Here is a 20,901-nt window from a genome sequence, read left to right on the forward strand (position 1 = left end):
ACCAGCCACATCCCCCGCAGTCCAGGAGGTGACCCCCGCCGCCAGCCGGCCCAGAGCGGCCTGTCCCACCAAAGCAGGCAGCGGCCAAACAGGAGAGAGGCCAGCTCCCACACCAGAGCCAGCACAGGCCCGCACGACACCACGACATAGCACCCTCCACAGGAGGGCGGCCCCAGCCCCCCCGACGAGAGAGGACGCAACCAACCACCCAAGCAGGGCCACCCCGCCAGCCACGGACTGATAGGCAGGCGAACCTATGCTCCCCCAGCCAGGCACCGCAACCCCACAGCAATGTCGCCAGCAGAGCCCTCCCCACCCACGGAGACCACCCCCAATCACAACCAGCCACCAGCCCCACCCCGCCCAAGGCGGCGCGGCACCTCGCCGAACCGCGGCCAGTCCCCGGGCAGATGGTGGGGGGGCGCTTAAATTTACATTGTAAAGTGAGACAGTTCATATGTTCACGATTTCCCCTGATATGAGGAAATATTTAAGTAAATTAATTTCTAGATCTTGACAAGTTTTTAATTATATACTGTAGTAAAATGTGTGTGTGTGTGTGTGTGTGTGTGTGTGTGTGTGTGTGTGTGTGTGTGTGTGTGTGTGTGTGTGTGTGTGTGTGTGTGTGTATGATGCGTGCGTTCGTGCATCTTTGTCTATCACTATTCTCAATGCTATACTGCTTAATTTTCTCTTACTGAAAGTGTATCAATAGTTCTGTTTTTAGTATAATATTTTGGAGAATTCATGGATGAGTTTGCTGAACCACAGTCAGTTGTGAGCCCTGAATACCACCACCGGAACAGCTAGAGGTGACTTTAATATTCATGGTGACAATAACATGGATAATACTGTCAAATAACTATGCTTTAAAGGACACTTTTGGTCTTACACAACAGGCTCTTTTGGCACAAGCAGAGGCCAGATCGCACACATGCGTTCTGTTACGTCACCTGTCCGATCTGGGCTTCATGATAAACACGGAAAAGATGTTTTCCCCGGAACAGAAAATTATTTCCTGGGGCTGTCCCCGTGCTCGGTGCTTTCACGACACGCCTCTCAATGCAACGGTTGAAAGCTTTCAGGGCATGCCTGGCACTTTTCCAACCAGGAAAATCTGATCAGATTATATCTTCGGTTACTCAGGCTGATGGCATCTGCCTTCCTTGTAATCTGCCTCGGTCGCCTCCACATACAGTAAGAGAATTCCAGTTGTGGGTGGCCTCATGCGGGCTGAATCCCGTGCGTCATGGCGCACGGAGAGTGCTGGTCACGCCAGAGTGTGCCGCTGCTCTGCGCCACTGCCACCCTTTCGGCTTACCTGACGCATGGTGTGCCTATGGGAACCATCACATCCAGGATGGTGATCATGGGTTTATGATGTTACACGTTACAACCTGAAACATAAGTCGGACAAGATCTGGAACCTTTTCTATTTAGTTTTGGAGTGATGGTGATCAGCTGTTGTTTGTTTTTGTTTAGTGCCGTCATGTTATTTGGTTAGAGGACATAAATACTGTGTTAATTGTTTGATTGTGTTGATGATTGAAGTAAATCAAAACACAAAACCTTATGTACTGTACTGGGACAATAAATCTTCTAATCTATTGTGGTATTATTTGTTGGTGTTTGTTGTGTCAGAATTTACTAGCACCTCCTATTAACAATCTGGCCCCCCGGTAATAAATCTCTGGAGCCGCCATTGAAGAGACTTGGCTCTCTATTTCTGTGTATTTTTATTTTTATTTAGAGACTACAACATAGGCTCCACCTACTTTTGTGTTTTAAGAAAATGTACATAAATGACAACATCTGCACAGTTTATGGAAGCCATAGCAATCACACTAACCTAAAGGGCTGGGACAGTTGATAAACTTGATGATAAAGTTGATGAGTTTGATATGAAAGTCTGTAATGTCAAAGACACGTTGGCTCCAATCAAAACTAAGTTAAATTAAATGGCTTGTTCAAAGCGAAGCAGCAATATTTTTATGAAATTATTGCTAAAAACGTCAACAAATCATTCATTGCTTTCTGTAATTGAAAAGATCACAACCTCCCCTGATCAGATAGCCCTTGAATTACTGTCAGCTGTTAATTTCTATATATTTCAATGAAAAAATACAATCAATAAGGTCAAACATCAGAACAAACCCGCAAAATAAAAAACAGCTTCAACCACTGAGGGATGAGTCAACTACAATGTTAGAGTTTATTACAGTGAACCTAAAAATAATAGAGGAAACTGTTGAGCAACTAAATTCATCAACGTGTTGCCTTGACACAATACCCTCAAACTTCTTTAAAACTGTTGTAAAGTCAATTGTGAATGATTTGTGTCAGATAATTAACTGCTCATTCTAGTCAGGCACTGTACAGAAATTGTTAAAAGTCACTGCTGTGAAACACTGGATGCCTCTATACTGGCTAACTATAGACCAATCAATAACCTTCCATTCATGGTCACGATCATTGAGAAGGTTCAGTTCAGGTTTATTAGACATTTGCAGTACAGAAACCATATTGGAAAAAATGTTCATATGTTCAGGAATTCCCCTGATATGAGGAAATATTTAAGTAAATTAATTTCTAGACCTTGACAAGTTTTTAATTATATATTGTAGTAAAATACCACATTGTTAAAATGTAGATACATGTGATTAAATATTTTATATGTAGTACTATAAACAAGTAGGTTTTCAGTTTAAACTGTTTTTTGTAAAACATTCTATAGAAAACTATTTGGTCACTCTCACATTGGGGTGTCTGTAACCCCTAAACTAAATGACAATGACACTCATGATCTAACTCACTCATTCATGAGGTTAATATTTTATGTTGAGGGACTCTGATTTTATTAAAACCTGAATCTGTATAAAGAAGATACAGAAAGTAAATAAACTGAGTTCTTTCAGTTTCATTATGATGCTTTAAAAGGGAAAGAAATGCACAACAAAACAAATACCTCACATTCATCATTATGCTGTCAGCAGTCACTCCCTCACTGAGTTTTTATAGAGCTGAACAAACAACAACTGTCAAAGACAACTACAAAAATGTGTCATCAAACACGCAATCCTTTGTGGAATTAAATATATCAGAATACATTGTCTTTAAGTGCTAGTAAGGCTCATAATTAAAAGGATATAAAATGAATATGGTGTATAACACAGTGCTTTGTTCAGCACATATATTTTTAACAGGAACATTTAGAAACTTTTAGGCCAAACTTGTAAAAATGGTGGAGGATCACTTTGTTTCTCAGAACTGAGTAAAATAATGACCTTATTGAAGAAACTCTCATTCTCTCAGCCACAGCCTTTATGCAGAGCCAGTGGTAGTACCAGCCTGATGGTAGCAGGGAGAAGTTTATTATGTACTGAGTTGTGAAACCATTGGATTTTACACATTACACTGCACTATTTTCAAAATGCATCAGATTTTTATGATGAAGTGAAAATAATCTGATACATCAATATATATGATGTAAAAGCTAATGTTGCATTACCTTAAGTTTACTGAAAAAGATAACGATAGTGGCTATGGTTTTACAAAACATAACTCAACAATTGTGCAATCACATATTTTAGAACTGTAATAATAAAGTAATATTAATAAATGATAAAGAAAAACAACTCAAAAAGCCAAGAACATTCTAACACACTGAAAGTCGCAATATTCAGTGTAAAATAATTTCTAAATCTTGAAAAAATGTTTTAAACATGTAGTAAAATGTATTTTATTGTTCAGATTTAAATACCTGTGATTTAATGTTTTGTAGATCCACTGGGATCTGTACTGTCATCGAGCACCTTTTCATTACTTTTTTTTTATTGTTTATTAAATGTTAAGACAGTTTTATAAATAGGATTTCTACCCACAATGTATTTTCAATTATTTGCACTAAAACAAAATGTTATTGATAATAGGTTATTAAGCCCTGACTTTACTGGTTCGGCCCATTTAATAACAATGAACTAAAATTACTTTTACATCCTTGATGTCAATCAATCATCCACAACTTAAAGAATGTATTATTTTCATTAATTCCTCACAACCTCAATCTGTATAAAAGAAAATACAAAATGTAAATTAATAATTTTATTTAGAATTGCTTTCAGTTTCAGTCTGAGGCCAAATATTAAGGAATAAGAATGTACAACAAAACAAAGACCTCACCTTCAGCATCATTCTGTCCGCAGTCACTCCCTCACTGTGTTTTTATAGAGCTGAACAAACAACAACTGACAAAGACAACTATGATAATTGCAAACAAGGCTGTAACTTTGCAAAATAAGGTAAAAACATATCAAATTAATCCAAACAAAGACAAATAATTTAGTTTGTGATAATAAAACACATTTTGCATCAATATGTTGGAACAAATACAGCACAATGACAGCAGCACCAACCTGAAATGTGAGGACCTCTTTTCACAAAAACAGGCTTTCTATGAGTCACTGATATAAGTGAACTGAAGTCAAAAGGCTTAGCTTGATGTTTCTGTAAATACTGCAAAAGACTGAGTAGAAATACATTTAATACATAAACTGGGAATGTTGTTTCCTCTAATTCTGTAGTTCAAAGTTATAAAAACAGAATAAAGGAACTGAGGAGAAATAAGTAACAAACTGGGATGAGATTTAAACATCTAGCAAGATCTATAGATAGCAAGCAATCAGAATAATAAATACATCAATAAAACCCATAGATTTCACTACAATGGCTCTCAAAATGAAGAAATTACAGCAAAGTTGAAACAACACCAGACAAGATACATACATTGATCAAAAGCATTGAGTCAAAAACTGATTAACCAGTATGGTAGATACATTATTTATCATCTCGTCCAGGGGTCTTTAAAGTGTGGGAGTATGAGTCCTATTGAAGGTAACTTAAGGCAGGAGGACAGAGAGAACTGAACAAATTGTTTTCAGGTCTGGTAAATAAAGACAACACCTCAAACATACAAAACTATAAAGGTTAAACTTTTATATTTTTATGAACCTAATACATGGAGAACAAAGAAAGTCAGGGAAGGATGATGTTTTTACAAAGAGGACAACTGTCTATTTACTCATTATTTACTATCAAAGGAGAGCACATGAAAAATCAACCTCAGACCTGATCATCTTATATGTTTTTTTTAAATCTACCTTTTGACAGTATTGGCTGACAGCTGGGTCTGACATTTGTCTCCACCCACACAGGAATATATTTATTACACACAACTCTAGTCACACAGTTGATTATTGTCTCCAACAACCAGAACATTGTTGTTTTATAACAGACTCAACCAGAAACTTCTTCAATGAAAGGACCACTGACCACAGAGGAATTCTCTCTTTAAGGTACATTTATAGATATTTTAATTTAGGGCTTTTGAGATGCAAAACAGAATATTTTAGAGCCATGGATGAATTCTTTATATTCAAAACATATTCCTAGATCTTGAGTTTCTCTGATATCTTATCTCAAAACATTTCTACTCATGAAAGTCTGTGTGTGTGTTTGTGTGTGTGTGTGTGTGTGTGTGTGTGTGTGTGTGTGTGTGTGTGTGTGTGTGTGTGCATCTTTGTTGATCACTATTCTCAATGCTATACTGCCTAATTTTCAGACCCTCAGGATATCGCAATGTTGCGATCACAACTTTAATGCAAATTCAGCTCATCCCCACAAATTCTTTGCGGCCCTGCAATTCTGTCCAATCACATCAACATTTACGCTATTTTGACCAATCTGACTAAGCCCACAGTATAACAAAAATGTTTTGGATGTGTTCACATGAACGGGTGTGTTTAATTATCTCCTGGCTGCACAAGGACTTTTAAATAATAAAATCAGATTAAACCTCTACTATTGAATATGATCTTTCAATTCAACTTTATTTGTATAGCGCAATTTACAACAAAGTCATCTCAATGTGCTTATAAAAATATAAAATTCATTATAAGAAAGAGAAAACCCAACAAGTTTAACATGAACTAGCATTTAGCGACAGTGGTAAGAAACAACTCCCTTTTAACAGGAAGAAATCTCCAGCAGAACCAGGTTCAGAGGTGGCAGCCATCTGCGTCGACTGGTTGGGGTTAGTGGACAGAAGGACCAACAGAACAGGATAGAGAGATAGAACATCAAAGTGTCCCAGACTAGTTGAGCCGTGAATCACAGATCAGGAACTACCATCATCAGCTTCACAACACCTGAAAAAGACAAAGTGCGAGGAGAAGGCACTGACTGCATAAAAACATGATATATTATTATCAAGTCAGCCTGCTTTGGCCTTGGGCCTCACTCCCAGTGGCCTAGTCAACAGTTATTATAAAGGTGATGAATCTCTTCCCGTTTACATGAAATCTAACAGCAACTACAAAGACTCTAAAATGCGACAGTTTACGGATGAGCCCATGTTCGCTCTAGCCGTTAAGTTAATGCTATTATACGGCATACGCCTCCGCATATAAGCAGGTTTTGAGTTTAGCCTTAAAGGTAGAGAGAGTAGCAGCCTCCCATACTGAGACTGGGAGCTGGTTCCAAAGGCGAGGAGCCTGGTAGCTGAAAGCTCTTCCTCCTGTTCTACTTCTAGACATGTTAGGAACTTCTAGAAGGTCAGCAAACTGAGAGCGGAGTGATCTGCCTGGACGATAGGGCACTAACAGGTCTCTAAGATATACAGGAGCTTGATCATGTCGTGCTTTGTATGGTAGCAGGAGGATTTTAAACTTGATTTTAGATTTTACAGGAAGCCAATGAAAGGAAGCCATCACTGGAGAAATATGCTCTCTCCTGTTAGTAACTGTTAGTTTTCTAGCTGCAGCATTCTGAATTAACTGGAGACTTTTTAGTAAGTTATTGGGACATCCTGAAAGTAGAGAGCTACAATAATCTAGTCTAGATGTAACAAATGCATGGATTAGTTTTTAGCATCACTCTGCGTCAAGATATTCCTGATTTTAGAGATATTACGGAGGTGGAAGAAAGTTGTCCTTGTGATTTGTTTAATATGAGAGTTAAAGGATAAGTCCATATAAAAAATAATGCCTAAGTGTTTTACTGTGGTGCTGGATGACAGAGTAATGTCATCTAGAGACACTGGAATCACTTTGGTTTTATCCTGGTTAAGAAAGAGAAAGTTACGGCTCATCCAGGATGTATTTAAGACAAGCCTGGAGTTTTAATAACTGATGATTTTCATCTGATTTCATTGAGAGATAAAGCTGTGTATCATCCTCATAGCAATGGAAAATTTATATCACGTTCTCTGATAATGTTACCTAGTGGAAGCATCTATAATGAATGATAGAGCTTGCAACTAAAATCACTACAGGAACACAAACAGAGACACAAAAACATACAACTCTGGAAATGTTGCAGATCTCAGTCAAACTAGTCACAGGTTGGGAAAAAAAGCTAAAACTCTGCTCTGCTGTCTGAATGAGAGACAAACAGTGCGCGTGGTTGTTTCTACACAATTCTCATAATTCTACATACTGCAGCTTTAAAGTGCCCAGGATTGATACAATTATATGATAAATTAATCCTCGTTTTTTTTCATACAATGTTAGCAATGTGTTTGTGTATCTTGTTGTATTGAAGTTTGTAGTAATGGATGAGGACATTTTGAATTTCTGCAACATTACACTGAAATAAAATATTAATTGCTAATATCCTGCTATGTTCAGAAAAAAGCGGTTTGAAATGCTGAATAGAACAAAATAAAGACGACGGTGTACAACCATAATGGTAAAAATAAATTCTGTTATATTTTTTATCATAAATACATTCTGTTTTTTTTTCTCTCTCTGAAACACCTTTTCCTCCTCTCTCCCTTTTTTTTTCTAATTTTTTAATAAAAAGGAATTAGAAGATGATTCATCCTCAGGTCTTAAATCAAGGATGAGTGGTAAAGTGTTTGGAGGACGAGAACCCAAGCACAGAGGTAAGGAGGAGGCAGACAGGCAAGGCAGGAGTTGTGTCTGAAGTTATTAGAGAAAACTAAATCCATAAATGCTAAAAAAACAAAACCTATCAGGGCCACCACTCCCACAGGCAGAACACACACTGAGCATCATCTTCCATGGGGGCAGGGCCAGCATACACAGTTTTGCCACTCTCAGCAAAAAATCATGATGCAGTTGATTTACCAACGCCACACAGACACCAATATGTATATTGGCCAAAATGGGGGGGGGGGGGGGGGGAACATGACAATGATCCAACAATGCTTTAGGCTTTCCACATTTGTCACCAGAATGGCCTAATAAATTACACCCAACAACACAATATTCACAACTGTAGCATCACATTACACTTTCAACAAAATAATTAACTCTTACCCACCCCTTCTATTATCCCACCTTTACTCCCTCTTCCCTGTTCCTTTCCTCCTCACCAAGATGTAACACTGACCTCTCTTTTATATTCTCCATTTAATAAAGTTTTTCTTACCCTTCCTTAGGGAGGGCAGGTGATGGTCACGAGTATACTACAAAATACATGTATTTATTTCAGTGCAATATTAAAACATGCAACGAAAAAAGTCAAATCACTTTAATCTGGGATATAAGAAAAAAGGGATTTTAAAAATCTGGATTATTTTTATACAAATTAAACCTTTTGAAAAACCCAGGTGCAGACTGTTTAAAAAGTTTTAATTATTATTTTTCTCTTATGCTCAGATGAGGATGAAGGTTCAAAGGCCCAATTCCATGCTACAACAGAGGTAAACAGCTTCTTTAAACATGTTACAAAATGTTACTAGTTTTCTCACTGTATAAAAGGTAATTTTGTGTCACATCTCTGAAGGGATTCAGCTCTGGAGATTCCTCAAATGTTGAACACCCAGATGATCCTCTTTTACCTCCATCTTCTACCAGTGATGCTGACAGTCAAGTCATTACTACAGATGTTAAAGGTCAGCTTGGTTTTATTCAGTTTAAACATGCAGAATTGTTTACATTTAATTTGCAGTGGTTGTTAAATATTTGGCTTCCTATCAAGTGAGACACAGCAGGCTGTAATGTCTGTGCATTATTTATTATAGATCAGCTCACAATGACATACTTTACAGTCACAGGTTTATTGTCTAAAGGACCAACAAATTCTCATCCCCAACTCGTCACATATTGATGATCTATCAGGACTTAGCGTCAGTGTTTAACACACGGGTACCCCTTTGGCGTTCATTTTTAATGCTGAGGGTCCGCAAGATACTTATAGTTTGTTCTGCCCAGTCTTTTCAATGGGATGATGTCAGATCCTGTGACTGCTGACACCTCAATGAAAAACATGGCAGACATCTTGTATATTTTAGTGGCAAATTACCTTTTTTCAAGATAGATTGTGGCTTTAGAATTGTTTTGATGACATTACTAGTGAGAAATGTACTCTTAACTTTCATAATATCCATTCGGTTTATATAAACAATACGTAGTTTTTTCGTTACGACAGAAATTTTTCTGTGGTTGCTATAACAACCTATGGACGCCAAAACACTGCAATCCAAAAGCCAATTACTAAGAGAACCTACGAACCTTCCAGGTTTCTCTTAGACAGTGAAAAAGCCTTTTAGCTCCAGATGAGTGACATTCACAGCACATGGTACTCTTGGGTCTTAGATCATGTCTGTATAATTTGGTGGCTGTAGCCCGAGTAGAAATGTTGAAGCTTGAATTTTAATCCACAAAGGCTGAAGTCACAGACCCTGTATGTTCTCAATTTCACAAAGGTCATTTTTTTCCCTTTAAACCTATAAAGTTAAAATGTTAGTGTGTTATCTGTGGTGTTTTTATCCCATTCCTTCCTTTTCCAAAATGACCCCATTTCAATTGGAGTATTTTCACACATTTAGGACCAACTGTTTGACTTGTTTCACAGCAGGAGCCAATGAACATTGACACCTGCTATTAGCATGACTGCTATTTGAGCCAACAAAAGCCTCACTTCCTGATACATGATTATTTTACAACTAAATCCCAATAGTTTAGGACATTTTAAAGCAGGTTTAGATCAAACAGATTTTGCAATGTTTTTGAATGTTTTCAAGTGATTTAATAAATGTAAAAAACATGTCTTTGTTCTATATACACTACCGGTCAATTGTTTTAGAACACCACACTCTTTCCAGTTTTTTACTGAAAATTATTCAGTTTATTGTGTCATTGCACTGAAATAAAAGCATAGAACAAATAAACAATTTAAGAGTTAAAAGAAATGATGGAATCCATGAACAATATTGTTCACCTGATGCTCATGAGGGTCTGGTACCACACTGTGTTCTAACACTGCTTTTATGCAGACAGAGGAAGTAAACAAGAAAAGTATGAACACCTGTAGGAATCAGTAGCACCAGCTTTCAAGGATGATTCAACCTTCATTGCTGCAGAACAGCTTTAAATTATTAACCCACTTCATGTTCCCTGAAAAAGGCCTATTTGTGTAATTCTGAAATGTACATTATTTTTCAGTTTAGGGAAACCTAATCTTTTTTTTTTTTTTTTACCTTCGGCTGTTCAGTACTTACCTTTGTACCATTTCAAGCTGTTCATTGGACTTACACGACTCAAATTGCAATAAATAACTGAAAAGATTAGGTTGTTCTAAAACTTTTGACCGGTAGTGCATATATATATATATATACATATATATATATATATATATATACACACACACACTTATGGATTAAAAGTCAAAATTGAGTTATACACATAATCTTTACTTGGATTAATGGATGGATGGTGTTTTTCTATTTACATTTGTTCTTCTATTTTTATTTATTTATACTGTTATTCTTTACTCTATTCTTTAAGGTTTTAACAGGAAACTTGGGGAACTTTTTTCATCATGTTCATGCACATGATGACAAATAAAAATCAAATAAAAATAGGTGGAATATCTTAAAATATTGATTATTTTAAAAAGAAAAAAAAATTGTGCCTGTCTGATGTATTTTTGTCTTATTTTATTTATTCTAAAAGTGAAAAGGTGGGGAGGGAAACGCGTTGAGTAATGAAACGCCAGCGTCCCAAAAACTGAAGTTTCTGGCCGCGCGTCTTTTTTTAAAGAGAATTTGGAGACGCCTTTTGGAGGAGGTGTCTTGGTTGATCATTCTGAGATCATATCGATGATTGGTCAATGTCTCTGCTTTCAGCTTGTGGGTGTGTCTCAAGTGTGTGTATGTGAGACAAAGACAACAGGAGGGATGATTCCTAGATTTACACATAAACCATAATAATGAGTTCAGCATATTCAAATAATCTTTTCAACATCGTATCTTGAAATATCATGTATTATGAAAGAGTTTGATACCAAACACGACTGGAAAATATCCTCGGAACACTTTAGGAACCGGTTAATGAATTTTACTTGTAATTACTCATAAACATAAATGTCAAAAATCATGTTATGCCTCTTCTTAACTATATGGTTGCAGTAGATACCTCAAACTAACTTTTGTGATGTTTTCTGGTATTTTTAAGCACTTATAAATGATAAACACTTTAAAATAGCATTCTGTTGGTTATTGAATTACATGAAACGAGTGGGATCGAACAGACAATATTTGCAATTTCAATTTCTGCTGGAACCCGTAACAATAATCCTTTCTTTTGTGATTTTCCAGTCAAGCACATGTTCGTTGTTCTCATTTGAGCAGGAGAGCTAGGGTTATTCCAACGTCCTGTGTAACCATTGGCGTGGGTTCGGGAGGTGACAACATCAACAGGGGGTCGGAGCCCAGAGTTTGAAAACTTAGCATGTAAACATTGACTGACTGCTTCCTTTTGATCGTAATGTAGCAGAGAGGTGATAACAGGAGACAAACTGTTCTTGGATTCTCCTGTTCCTTTGTTCGGACAGAAAGGGGGAGAAGATCCCCCTGTGGGGAGTCGTAAAAAAAGAGTTTGTACTGAATACTTCAAAGAGTTGGGTCAGTCTTTGCGGCTCCGGTATTGAGTTCAAAGGCCACATAGTGGGGTTAGCTATTTATCTCAAAGTTGCGGGGGCAGTTGTTGTGTAAACAGTTCGTGATAAAGAAACAGGCTCCTTGGTTAATTCCTGCTAGAAAGGGGGTCCTTACGCTTGATGTGGTTTAGTTCCCTACATTGTGGTATCTGGATAGAATGATCGTATCTGAAAAGCCTTTGAAAAACTGAGGACAAAATCCACAAAATCATTTTATTCTGGGATGGCAAAAAAAAAGGAATTTTCTAATCCAGATCATTTTTATCCAGATTACACCTTTTGAAAAACTTATGGCCTTGTTACAGACTTTTCAAAGGGTTTTAATAATGTTTTTTCTTTTAGGTTCAGATAAGGATGAAGGTTCAAAGGCCCAATTTCCTGCTACAACAGAGGTAAACAGCTTCTTTAAACATGTTAGAAAATATTACCAGTTTTCGCCTTGTATAAAAAGTAGTTCTACATATTTGTGTTTGATTTGATTTAATTTTATTTCTAACATGAACACAAAAAAATAATAGGACTAAAAAAAAAGGAAAATGAATCAAACAAGACAAAGAGAAAACAAATGGTACAAAGGAGTTGAGGAAGTATATACTGTACCTATGATCCCACCCCTTGTAATATCTAGTACGATATATATAATCTTATAATATACACCTATTTACACTTTAATTATACATACAGTATATACACACACACTTTTTTGATATACATCTATATAATTTTACAATTCATGTGATCCACTATACATTCATCTGTCCACACAAGTATATCCACACCTATTTACAATTTTATCCCTTTAACACTTAAACATACATAAACTTTATGTATTTATGTTTAAATTGCTTTAAATTCAGACATGTTTTTATTACACAAACTGTTTCACAACCTGGTACCACTTACTGACACACAAAAGCTTTTTTTGTTGTCCGTGCGTGTAGTGACTGTAAAACTATAACTTAAAAGACAAAATGAACTTTCAGCTTATTCAATAAAACGTTTCTGAATATTTTTAGGATAAAGTTTTTGTTGTGCTTTAAATACTATTTTACTCCTGAAAAGCTACAATTTCTGCTTATGTTAGTAATTTAGATTTATTGAATAGTGGCTCTGTGTGTTCCAAATATCCTGTATGACGTAATGTAACAATTGTTTTTTAAGTGAAACTAATGGTTGTAATTAACAGTAAGTGACGTATGGTAATACTATTAACAATAAAGTGTGTGGTGTGCGCTGTAATTTAAAACATGTCTTGCTCTGTTGAGTACAGTTGTACCTTTTGAAATCTTTTTTTGAACATGTTTAATGTGCGGTTGCCAAATAATTTGGTTGTCTAGTATAACACAGAAATTTAGTTTTGTTTATTTGTTTAATGTGATTCCCATCCAGAGAAAGCCTAATATCACCTGTGGGGGAACAGGTTATTTGGCCAGTTTCCAAAATACATAATTTTTGTTTTGTCCATATTAAAGGACAGTTTGTTGATAGAAAACCAGGTTCTTATTTTACTGAATTCATTTGTAACATCACTTATTAATTGTTGTAGATCAGAGCAAACGCAAAAAATAATTGTGTCATCAGCAAACAGTGTCAGTTTCAATAATGTAGACACTTTACAAAAATCATTAATGTAGAGAATAAACCGTTTTGGACCCAATACAGTAGAATTTTATGATCTATAGTGTCACATGCCTTGGATAAATCAACAAATATTCCTATAACGTGTTTTTTTTTTATCAAAAGAAGTAGTTATTTCCTCATCTGAATCAATCAGTGCCAATGATGTTGAGTGGTTTTCCCTTAAATCCATACTGACATTCAGAGAGTAGATGGTGCTGATCTATGAAACTTTCCAAACGGTTTTTAAAAAGCTTTTCAAGAATTTTTGAAAATTGTGGTAATATTGAAACAGGTCTGTAATTGTTAAAATCACGTCGGTCACCACATTTATGCAGCGGTATAACTTTAGATGTTTTAATTTTACAAGGAAATGTACCAGTTCTAAAGGATAGATAATGTGTATATATATATATATATATATATATATATATGCTAAATAAAGCCATTTGACTAAAGTGATCCAGACTGAAATACTAATTTTAAGATGAGTCAACTTGTATCAAGAAACAGCTTTATCATTTTTCCCTAAAAACAAGTAATTTATTACTAAAATTAGTTTTTTTTAATTTGAATTACAATAATTATTTGATTATAGTCAGTATATTTAACTTATTATTGTGCTGTAGGAAATTTGATTTCAAGTAATTTAATTTAATAATCAGCCATTCCTGCTTATTATAACCTTTAAAAAAATACTTAGCAGGGCCTTCTTATTTTAAGATTTAATCATGTTTTTTTTTTTTTTTTCAAGATTTCTTTCTTTATTTATTTAATTTAATTTTATTTAATTTTATTTAATTTTATTTATTTATTTATTGGAGGATATGCCCCTTGAGATGGAACATCTCGTTTTCGAGGGGGTCCTCAACTTGCATAAAATGACAGCTACAGCAGAGCAGACAATACAAAAATTCAATATTTCAAAAATAATAAATACAACAAAATATAGATAGACACACACACATATGCACCCACACACACACAGTATACATTTAACAGTTGCTCAAAACAGTAAATATTTTATACAAAAATAAATAAGTAATAATGGTGATATCATTAATAGTAGCAATCTAATGATAGTAAAAACTTTCATTAGATTAAATGAATAAAAAAGGTTTCGGTTATATAGCCTATAATCAAAAACACTGACATATATTCTGGAGATGGAGGATAAGAGCATTTTTAAACACAGACAGAGAGGTTAGAGAGCGGATCGATAATGGGAGAATGTTCCAGTCAAATGGAGCTTTATATCTGAATGAAAATTTACCGACTACTTTTTTGACTATAGGGACTACAAGATATGGTTGATCAGCATGACGCAAACTGTATGACGATCTGAAATGAATTATATATTGTTTTAAATAATCAGGAAAACTCAAATGAATACATTTAAATATAAATAATAGCCAGTGAAGCTGTCGTCTAGATGCCAGAGAGAGCCATGACAAATGTTCATACATTTAGCAGTGGTGAGTTCTGAATGGACAGCGGAGGATAAATCTACACATTAAATGGTTGGAAAATCGTGGCAGTGGTGTTTTGATAAATAATATCACTGTAATCAATAATGGGAAGAATCAATTGTAAAATTATCCTTTTTCTAACTGAGTAACTAAAACAATTAACTGATTGATAAAGCAATTTTAAGCGATAAGAAATTTTGTTTGTAATAGTTTGTATATGAGTTTTAAATGACAGTGAGGAGTCTACCCATAGACCAAGCTATTTAAACTGATCAACAACTGGGACTGGTGACAAATCAGAAAAAGTAAGTTTAATCTCATTGGCTGAGACTGGGCGAACCCGCTTTTGGAACAACATAAAATTTGATTTCGAGTTATTGAGTAATAGTTTATTAGATTGTTGCCAGGATTGAACTGCATTGAAGTCATGCTGAATAGAGTGATTATATCTGAGATATTAGATTTTGCAGAATAAATCACGGTGTCATCAGCATAAAGTTGGATGTTACAGTCATTGCATGCAAGAGGGAGATCATTAATAAATATTGAAAATAAAAGTGGGCCAAGAGAAGAACCCTTTCTCAATAAAGAAAAATTCAGAGTAGCTGCCATTGTAAAACACACACTGTTGCCGATGATGAAGGTAAGAATTGAACCAGAGGGGCGAAGACCTATCCAGGCCTATAGAATGAAGCTTGTCTAAAAGCAAATAGTGATCGACCATATCAAACGCTTTGGAGAGTTCTATAAATAAAGCACCAGTAAGCAGATTATTGTCAAAGCCAGAAAAAATATCATTGGTAAATTTTAATAAAGCAGATGTAGTAGAGAAGTGTTTTCTAAAGCTAGATTGAAATGGAGATAAGAGGTTATTGGTTGAGAGGTGTTTTGATAGTTGATTAAAGACTATTTTCTCATCGACTTTAACAATACTATTAATCATAGAGATTGGTCTGTAGTTATTTACATTACTAGTGTCACCCGCTTTATGCAGGGGGATGACCTTTGCACATTTTCAGGCAGAGGGAACTTCACATATACTAAATGATAAGTTAAACAAATCGGCTAAAGGAAAACATAGAACATGAGCGGCAAGCTTGATAAACTTGGTCTCAATGCCGTCTGGACCAGCACTGCTATGAGAAAGTTCATTTATGATCTGCTCTACTACAGCTGGGCTTACCCTACTGAATGAGAAACTGCTGCAAGATGGAGCATCAGAGGAAGAAAGTGAAGCATGGGGAGGAGAATGGACCTGTGGAAGTTGTGAAAAATGTTGGCTAAAGGCAGAAGCAATCGCACCAGAATCATTAGTAATTACATCATTAATAAGCATATTATGAGTTGCAGAGTTAGATTTACCTGATAAGTTATTTGTAAGACTGTTTTTGTAATAATTTGATCTAGCATTTCTAGTTTGCGTGGTACATATATTTCGCAGGTGTAGATATACATCCCAGTCAGCAGCAAGCTTAGTTTGATTAAATGTTGACCAGGCCTTATCCTGTTGTCTAAACAGACTGAGGAGTTCTCCATTCACCCAGGGAAGATGGCTTCCTTTAACTCTGATTTCTGTAAATGGAGAATGAAGATTAATAACATTTAGCAGTTCAGAGGAGAAATATTCCCAGGCTTCATTTATGGAAGGTATTAAATAAAGTCTGTCCCAGTTAATATTTAAAATATCATTAAAGTTTTCACTGTTGAACCATTTTGTTCTACGAACTTCAATAATTTTTGGGGGGAGACATGGAGGTTTAATTTTATATATATATACAATACACAATACAGTGATCGCTAAAACAGTCAGATAACACACCAGAGTCTAAAAAGCGCTCAGGGTGAGTTACTAAGATCAGATCAAGAAGAGATTGTGATGTGGGACTAATTCTTGTAGGGTCATTAATCAACTGGGAAAAGTTTGAGCTATTAAAAATAGGAAGGAAGGAGCCAACCAGTTTATGTTAAAGTCACCCAGTAATATCATCTCATTATTACGGCCTAAGGATGAAACTGTAGACAATATATTTTTTACGGAATCAGAAGGGGAGTTAGGAGGTCTGTAAATATTACCAATGATTAATTGTTTATTTTCATGCAAAATAACTTTTACAAACAGACCTTCAAAGTGCACTTGTTTTTCTTTTGGGTGAATAAGCAGAGATTGAAGATTAGATGCTATAAAGGTGGCTACGCCGCCCCCTCTAGAGCCTCGGTCTGCTCTGTACAAAGTATAATTCTCCAGATGAATGTCATTGTACTGGGCCCGCGACACCTTAGAGAAACCTATGCTAGCCTAACTGCCCTAGATGGCATTACTCTGGCATGAAGTACAACTGTTAGAAACCTTGGGGTTCTATTTGATCAGGATTTATCCTTCAACTCTCACATAAAACAAACTTCAAGAACTGCCTTCTTTCATCTCCGTAACATTGCTAAAATCAGACCTATCCTGTCTCAGGGCGATGCCGAAAAGCTAGTCCATGCTTTTGTTACCTCTAGACTGGATTATTGTAATTCTCTTTTAGCAGGCTGCCCGAGCAAGTCGCTTAAGACACTTCAGCTGGTTCAAAATGCTGCAGCACGTGTACTGACTAAAACTAGGAGAAGAGATCACATTACTCCTGTATTACCCTCTCTGCATTGGCTTCCCATAAAATATAGAATAGAATTCAAGATTCTTCTTCTCACTTATAAAGCCCTAAATGGACAGGCACCAGTCTATCTCAAGGAGCTTGTAGTGCCATACAATCCCCCCAGAACACTACGCTCTCAAAATGCTGGACTACTCGTTGTTTCATTTGTCTCTAAAAGTAGTATAGGAGGAAGAGCTTTCAGTTATCAGGCCCCACTTCTCTGGAACCATCTACCAACCACGATTCGGGGGGCAGACACCCTCTCTACCTTTAAGGTTAGGCTCAAAACATTCCTCTTTGGTAAAGCTTTTAGTTAGGAACCAGCTCATAGCTCATAGTTAAGATGCAATAGGCATAGACTGCCGGTGGGGGGGTCAGGCATGCTCGGTTGGAGAGAGGTTGGAGAGGGCGTTAAGAGAGAGGTCATTTAGGTTAGAGAGGGACCGGAGAGGGTCCCATTCCTCTCTCTAACACTCCCTCTATGTCTGCTTCTTCCCTGTGTGTTTGCTCCTGTTCTCCTTCTGGCTTTTGTCTTGCAGGTCCGTGGGATCCTCAGTGTGGAGTTACAGAGTCTCAACAACTCTGTCTCCACCCTTTCCTCTGCACACACCCAACACAGCATAACGTGGATGGCTGTTCATCATAGGAATGGGATCCACACAAGGTTCCTGCTGCTTAACAGAAGGTTTTCCTTGCCGCCATGATGAATTCATGTTGGGTGTGGGATACATATGTATGTGTATATACGTATATATGCATATGTGTGTATCCATAAAATGAAGAGTCCGTCCTTAAGACTGCTCTACTGTAAAGTGTCTTGAGATACCATTGGTTATGATTTGGCGCTATACAAATAAAATATTGATTGATTGATTGATTGTCAGAGATGCTAGAAAAAAGCCATGTTTCAGATATTGTAATAATGCTAGGTTTATTGTAAGTTATCCAGGCTCTCAATTGGTCGATTTTAGGAAGTAAGCTTCTAATGTTCACATGAATCATTTTAAGACCATTAACCATACTTAATAAAAAAGAAAATATAGAGAAAAAATCTAAAGCAATTTACAACAAATAAGAGTGAGAACAACCAGTCAAGAGCACTTATAATCATACATACACTTCCACACCACCACACAATCACACATACATACATAATATAGAAACAGCAAACAGCTACAAAAACAAAACAGAAATCTCAGAACAGAAATCTCAGTCTGCAATATTAAATTAGGGAGATCTTCTTAGACTAGGTAGCATACCAAAATGTATATCAATCAAAGACATAGGATTTGTTAGAGAAAAATTAAATAACCCTAATTAATGTAACAAAAACAGGAACCACTCAACCATTAATATTATTGACTTTATAACAGTCGAATCTGCTGCTCCAAACAGTCAAATAGACGGGATAGGCATCAGGTGATTAAATCACGACAGCCACCGTTTACGGCAAACAGAGAACAGCGTGCACAATAGTCAGCAGTCAGCCGCATCAGATCAGAAACTTAAATATAAGTGACACGCAGAAAGAAGGTTTACAGACCAGAGTCGTGTGGATCATTTGGAAACGTTACGGATGTCCACCTCCACCTCATCAGAAGAACGGAGCAGTAGGAATTTGCCGTTGTCTGCATGGATTAGAAGAGTAGAGGGATAGACCCAGTTGTACTGTATCTCCAGGTCATGGATCTTCTTCTTTGCGGCATTAAATGAGCGGCGCTTCTCCATCAGTGCCACACTGAAGTCAGGATAAATATGCACTCTGGCTCCATTGTAGACAAGCTCCTTTTGTCGCGGGAGAGATGGAGAACTCTGAGCTTCTGCTGAAGATAGATGAACTTTACAATGATTGGCCGAGGACCTGCTTTGGAATCACGTCCGATCATTTCTGGAGATCGATGTGCCCTCTCGATGACCAAAGGAGAAGGGAGGTTTTCTTTACCGAAGAGTTGAGTGAGGAACTGCCCGACAAAGCCGATCATGTCCCGGCCTTCGGAACCCTCTGGAACACGGACAAGATGTAGATTTGAGGACCTGCTACGGTTCTCGGCGTCATCCGCTTTTTCAGCCAGGTAAGCATTTTGTTTTTCCAGGGCCTTAACCCGTTCCTCCAGAGTAGACAGGGTGTCTTGATTAGTGCTAACCCTGGCTTCCAGCTCACCGACTTTAGCACCCATCGACATGAGCGACTCTTTCATAGAATCCATGCTGCTTGAATGCAGTCCAGTTTAGAGTCAAAGTGAGACAACAAGTCATTTTTGAATTGCTGTAGGGTATCGATCAAAGTTTTGTTAGTGACCGCATCCATGCCTGAACGAGCCGATGTTATAAGAGTCACGGGGCACAGGTAAGTAGAGCACGTTGTTTGACTCTCAAACTGGGACCAAAACAGAAAAAAGTGCTAAAAAATGGCAAAGGAAGTGGCAAGATATATTTAAGTTGAGTGGGTCACTGCATTATCAGCATTAACAGCGACAGACTGAGATAAATGGAGAGCTCACGCCAGCCCTACTGCACTGTCAGCCATCTTGATCTCACGTCAGGTCTGACCTCCTTACTCTTAAGTAAATTTAACTTGCTGCATGGACAGATCATTTCTATAGTTTAAGAATTTTGTTATCAGATTTGGTGGTTTTTTTCTTATATTTTAGCTGCCCCTATTTGCAGTGTGAGTGAGAAGTTTTGAAATACATCTGATTACTTTCTTAATCACATACATATCAATGCCATCACATCACGTCATCTCTTGTTTGCAAATTTGTTTACAATTTCAATAACTATCTTCCTCCACAGCTGTTATAAATTTAGAATATGCATTCCTGTCACCAAGATTATTGCTCCATCCTTTAGGTATTACTGATATTGGTATTTTGTTTACATAGGTGAAATGTGGATGTGTTTTGTGTTACTCTTTTATTAATCACCTCATTTAACAATTTCCAAACTTCTTTGATATTGCTTTTCTTTAGTAAAGTCGTGTAACATTATTTTTTACAATTTCGTAAAATATTAGTTTGTTTTTGTAACGTTTTTCTTTTTCTTACATGCGTTCTGAAATCCTTTTATAATCCATGGACAATATTTATATTGTGGCTTTTCTTTAGTTTTTTTATTGGACAGGTTTTGTCATAAAGAATTGCAGCTATATATATATATATATATATATATATATATATATATATATATATATATATATATATAAGCGTTATTAGCATTAT

General features: G+C 36.5%; 1 protein-coding gene across 1 annotated transcript in view; it reads left to right on the forward strand.

Annotated features, from left to right (window-relative positions):
- LOC114480636 (interferon-induced very large GTPase 1-like) overlaps positions 1-20,901 on the forward strand; it is a 691,281-nt gene that overhangs the window by 473,421 nt on the left and 196,959 nt on the right. Inside the window, exons 31-33 of the mRNA XM_028474951.1 lie at positions 8,679-8,722; positions 8,806-8,914; positions 12,310-12,321. Coding sequence (XP_028330752.1) covers positions 8,679-8,722; positions 8,806-8,914; positions 12,310-12,321 — 165 coding nt within the window. The remainder of the gene's footprint in view (positions 1-8,678; positions 8,723-8,805; positions 8,915-12,309; positions 12,322-20,901) is intronic.

This window comes from Gouania willdenowi, chromosome 18 (assembly GCF_900634775.1).
Source record: "Gouania willdenowi chromosome 18, fGouWil2.1, whole genome shotgun sequence".
NCBI classification, from domain to species: Eukaryota; Metazoa; Chordata; class Actinopteri; order Blenniiformes; family Gobiesocidae; genus Gouania; species Gouania willdenowi.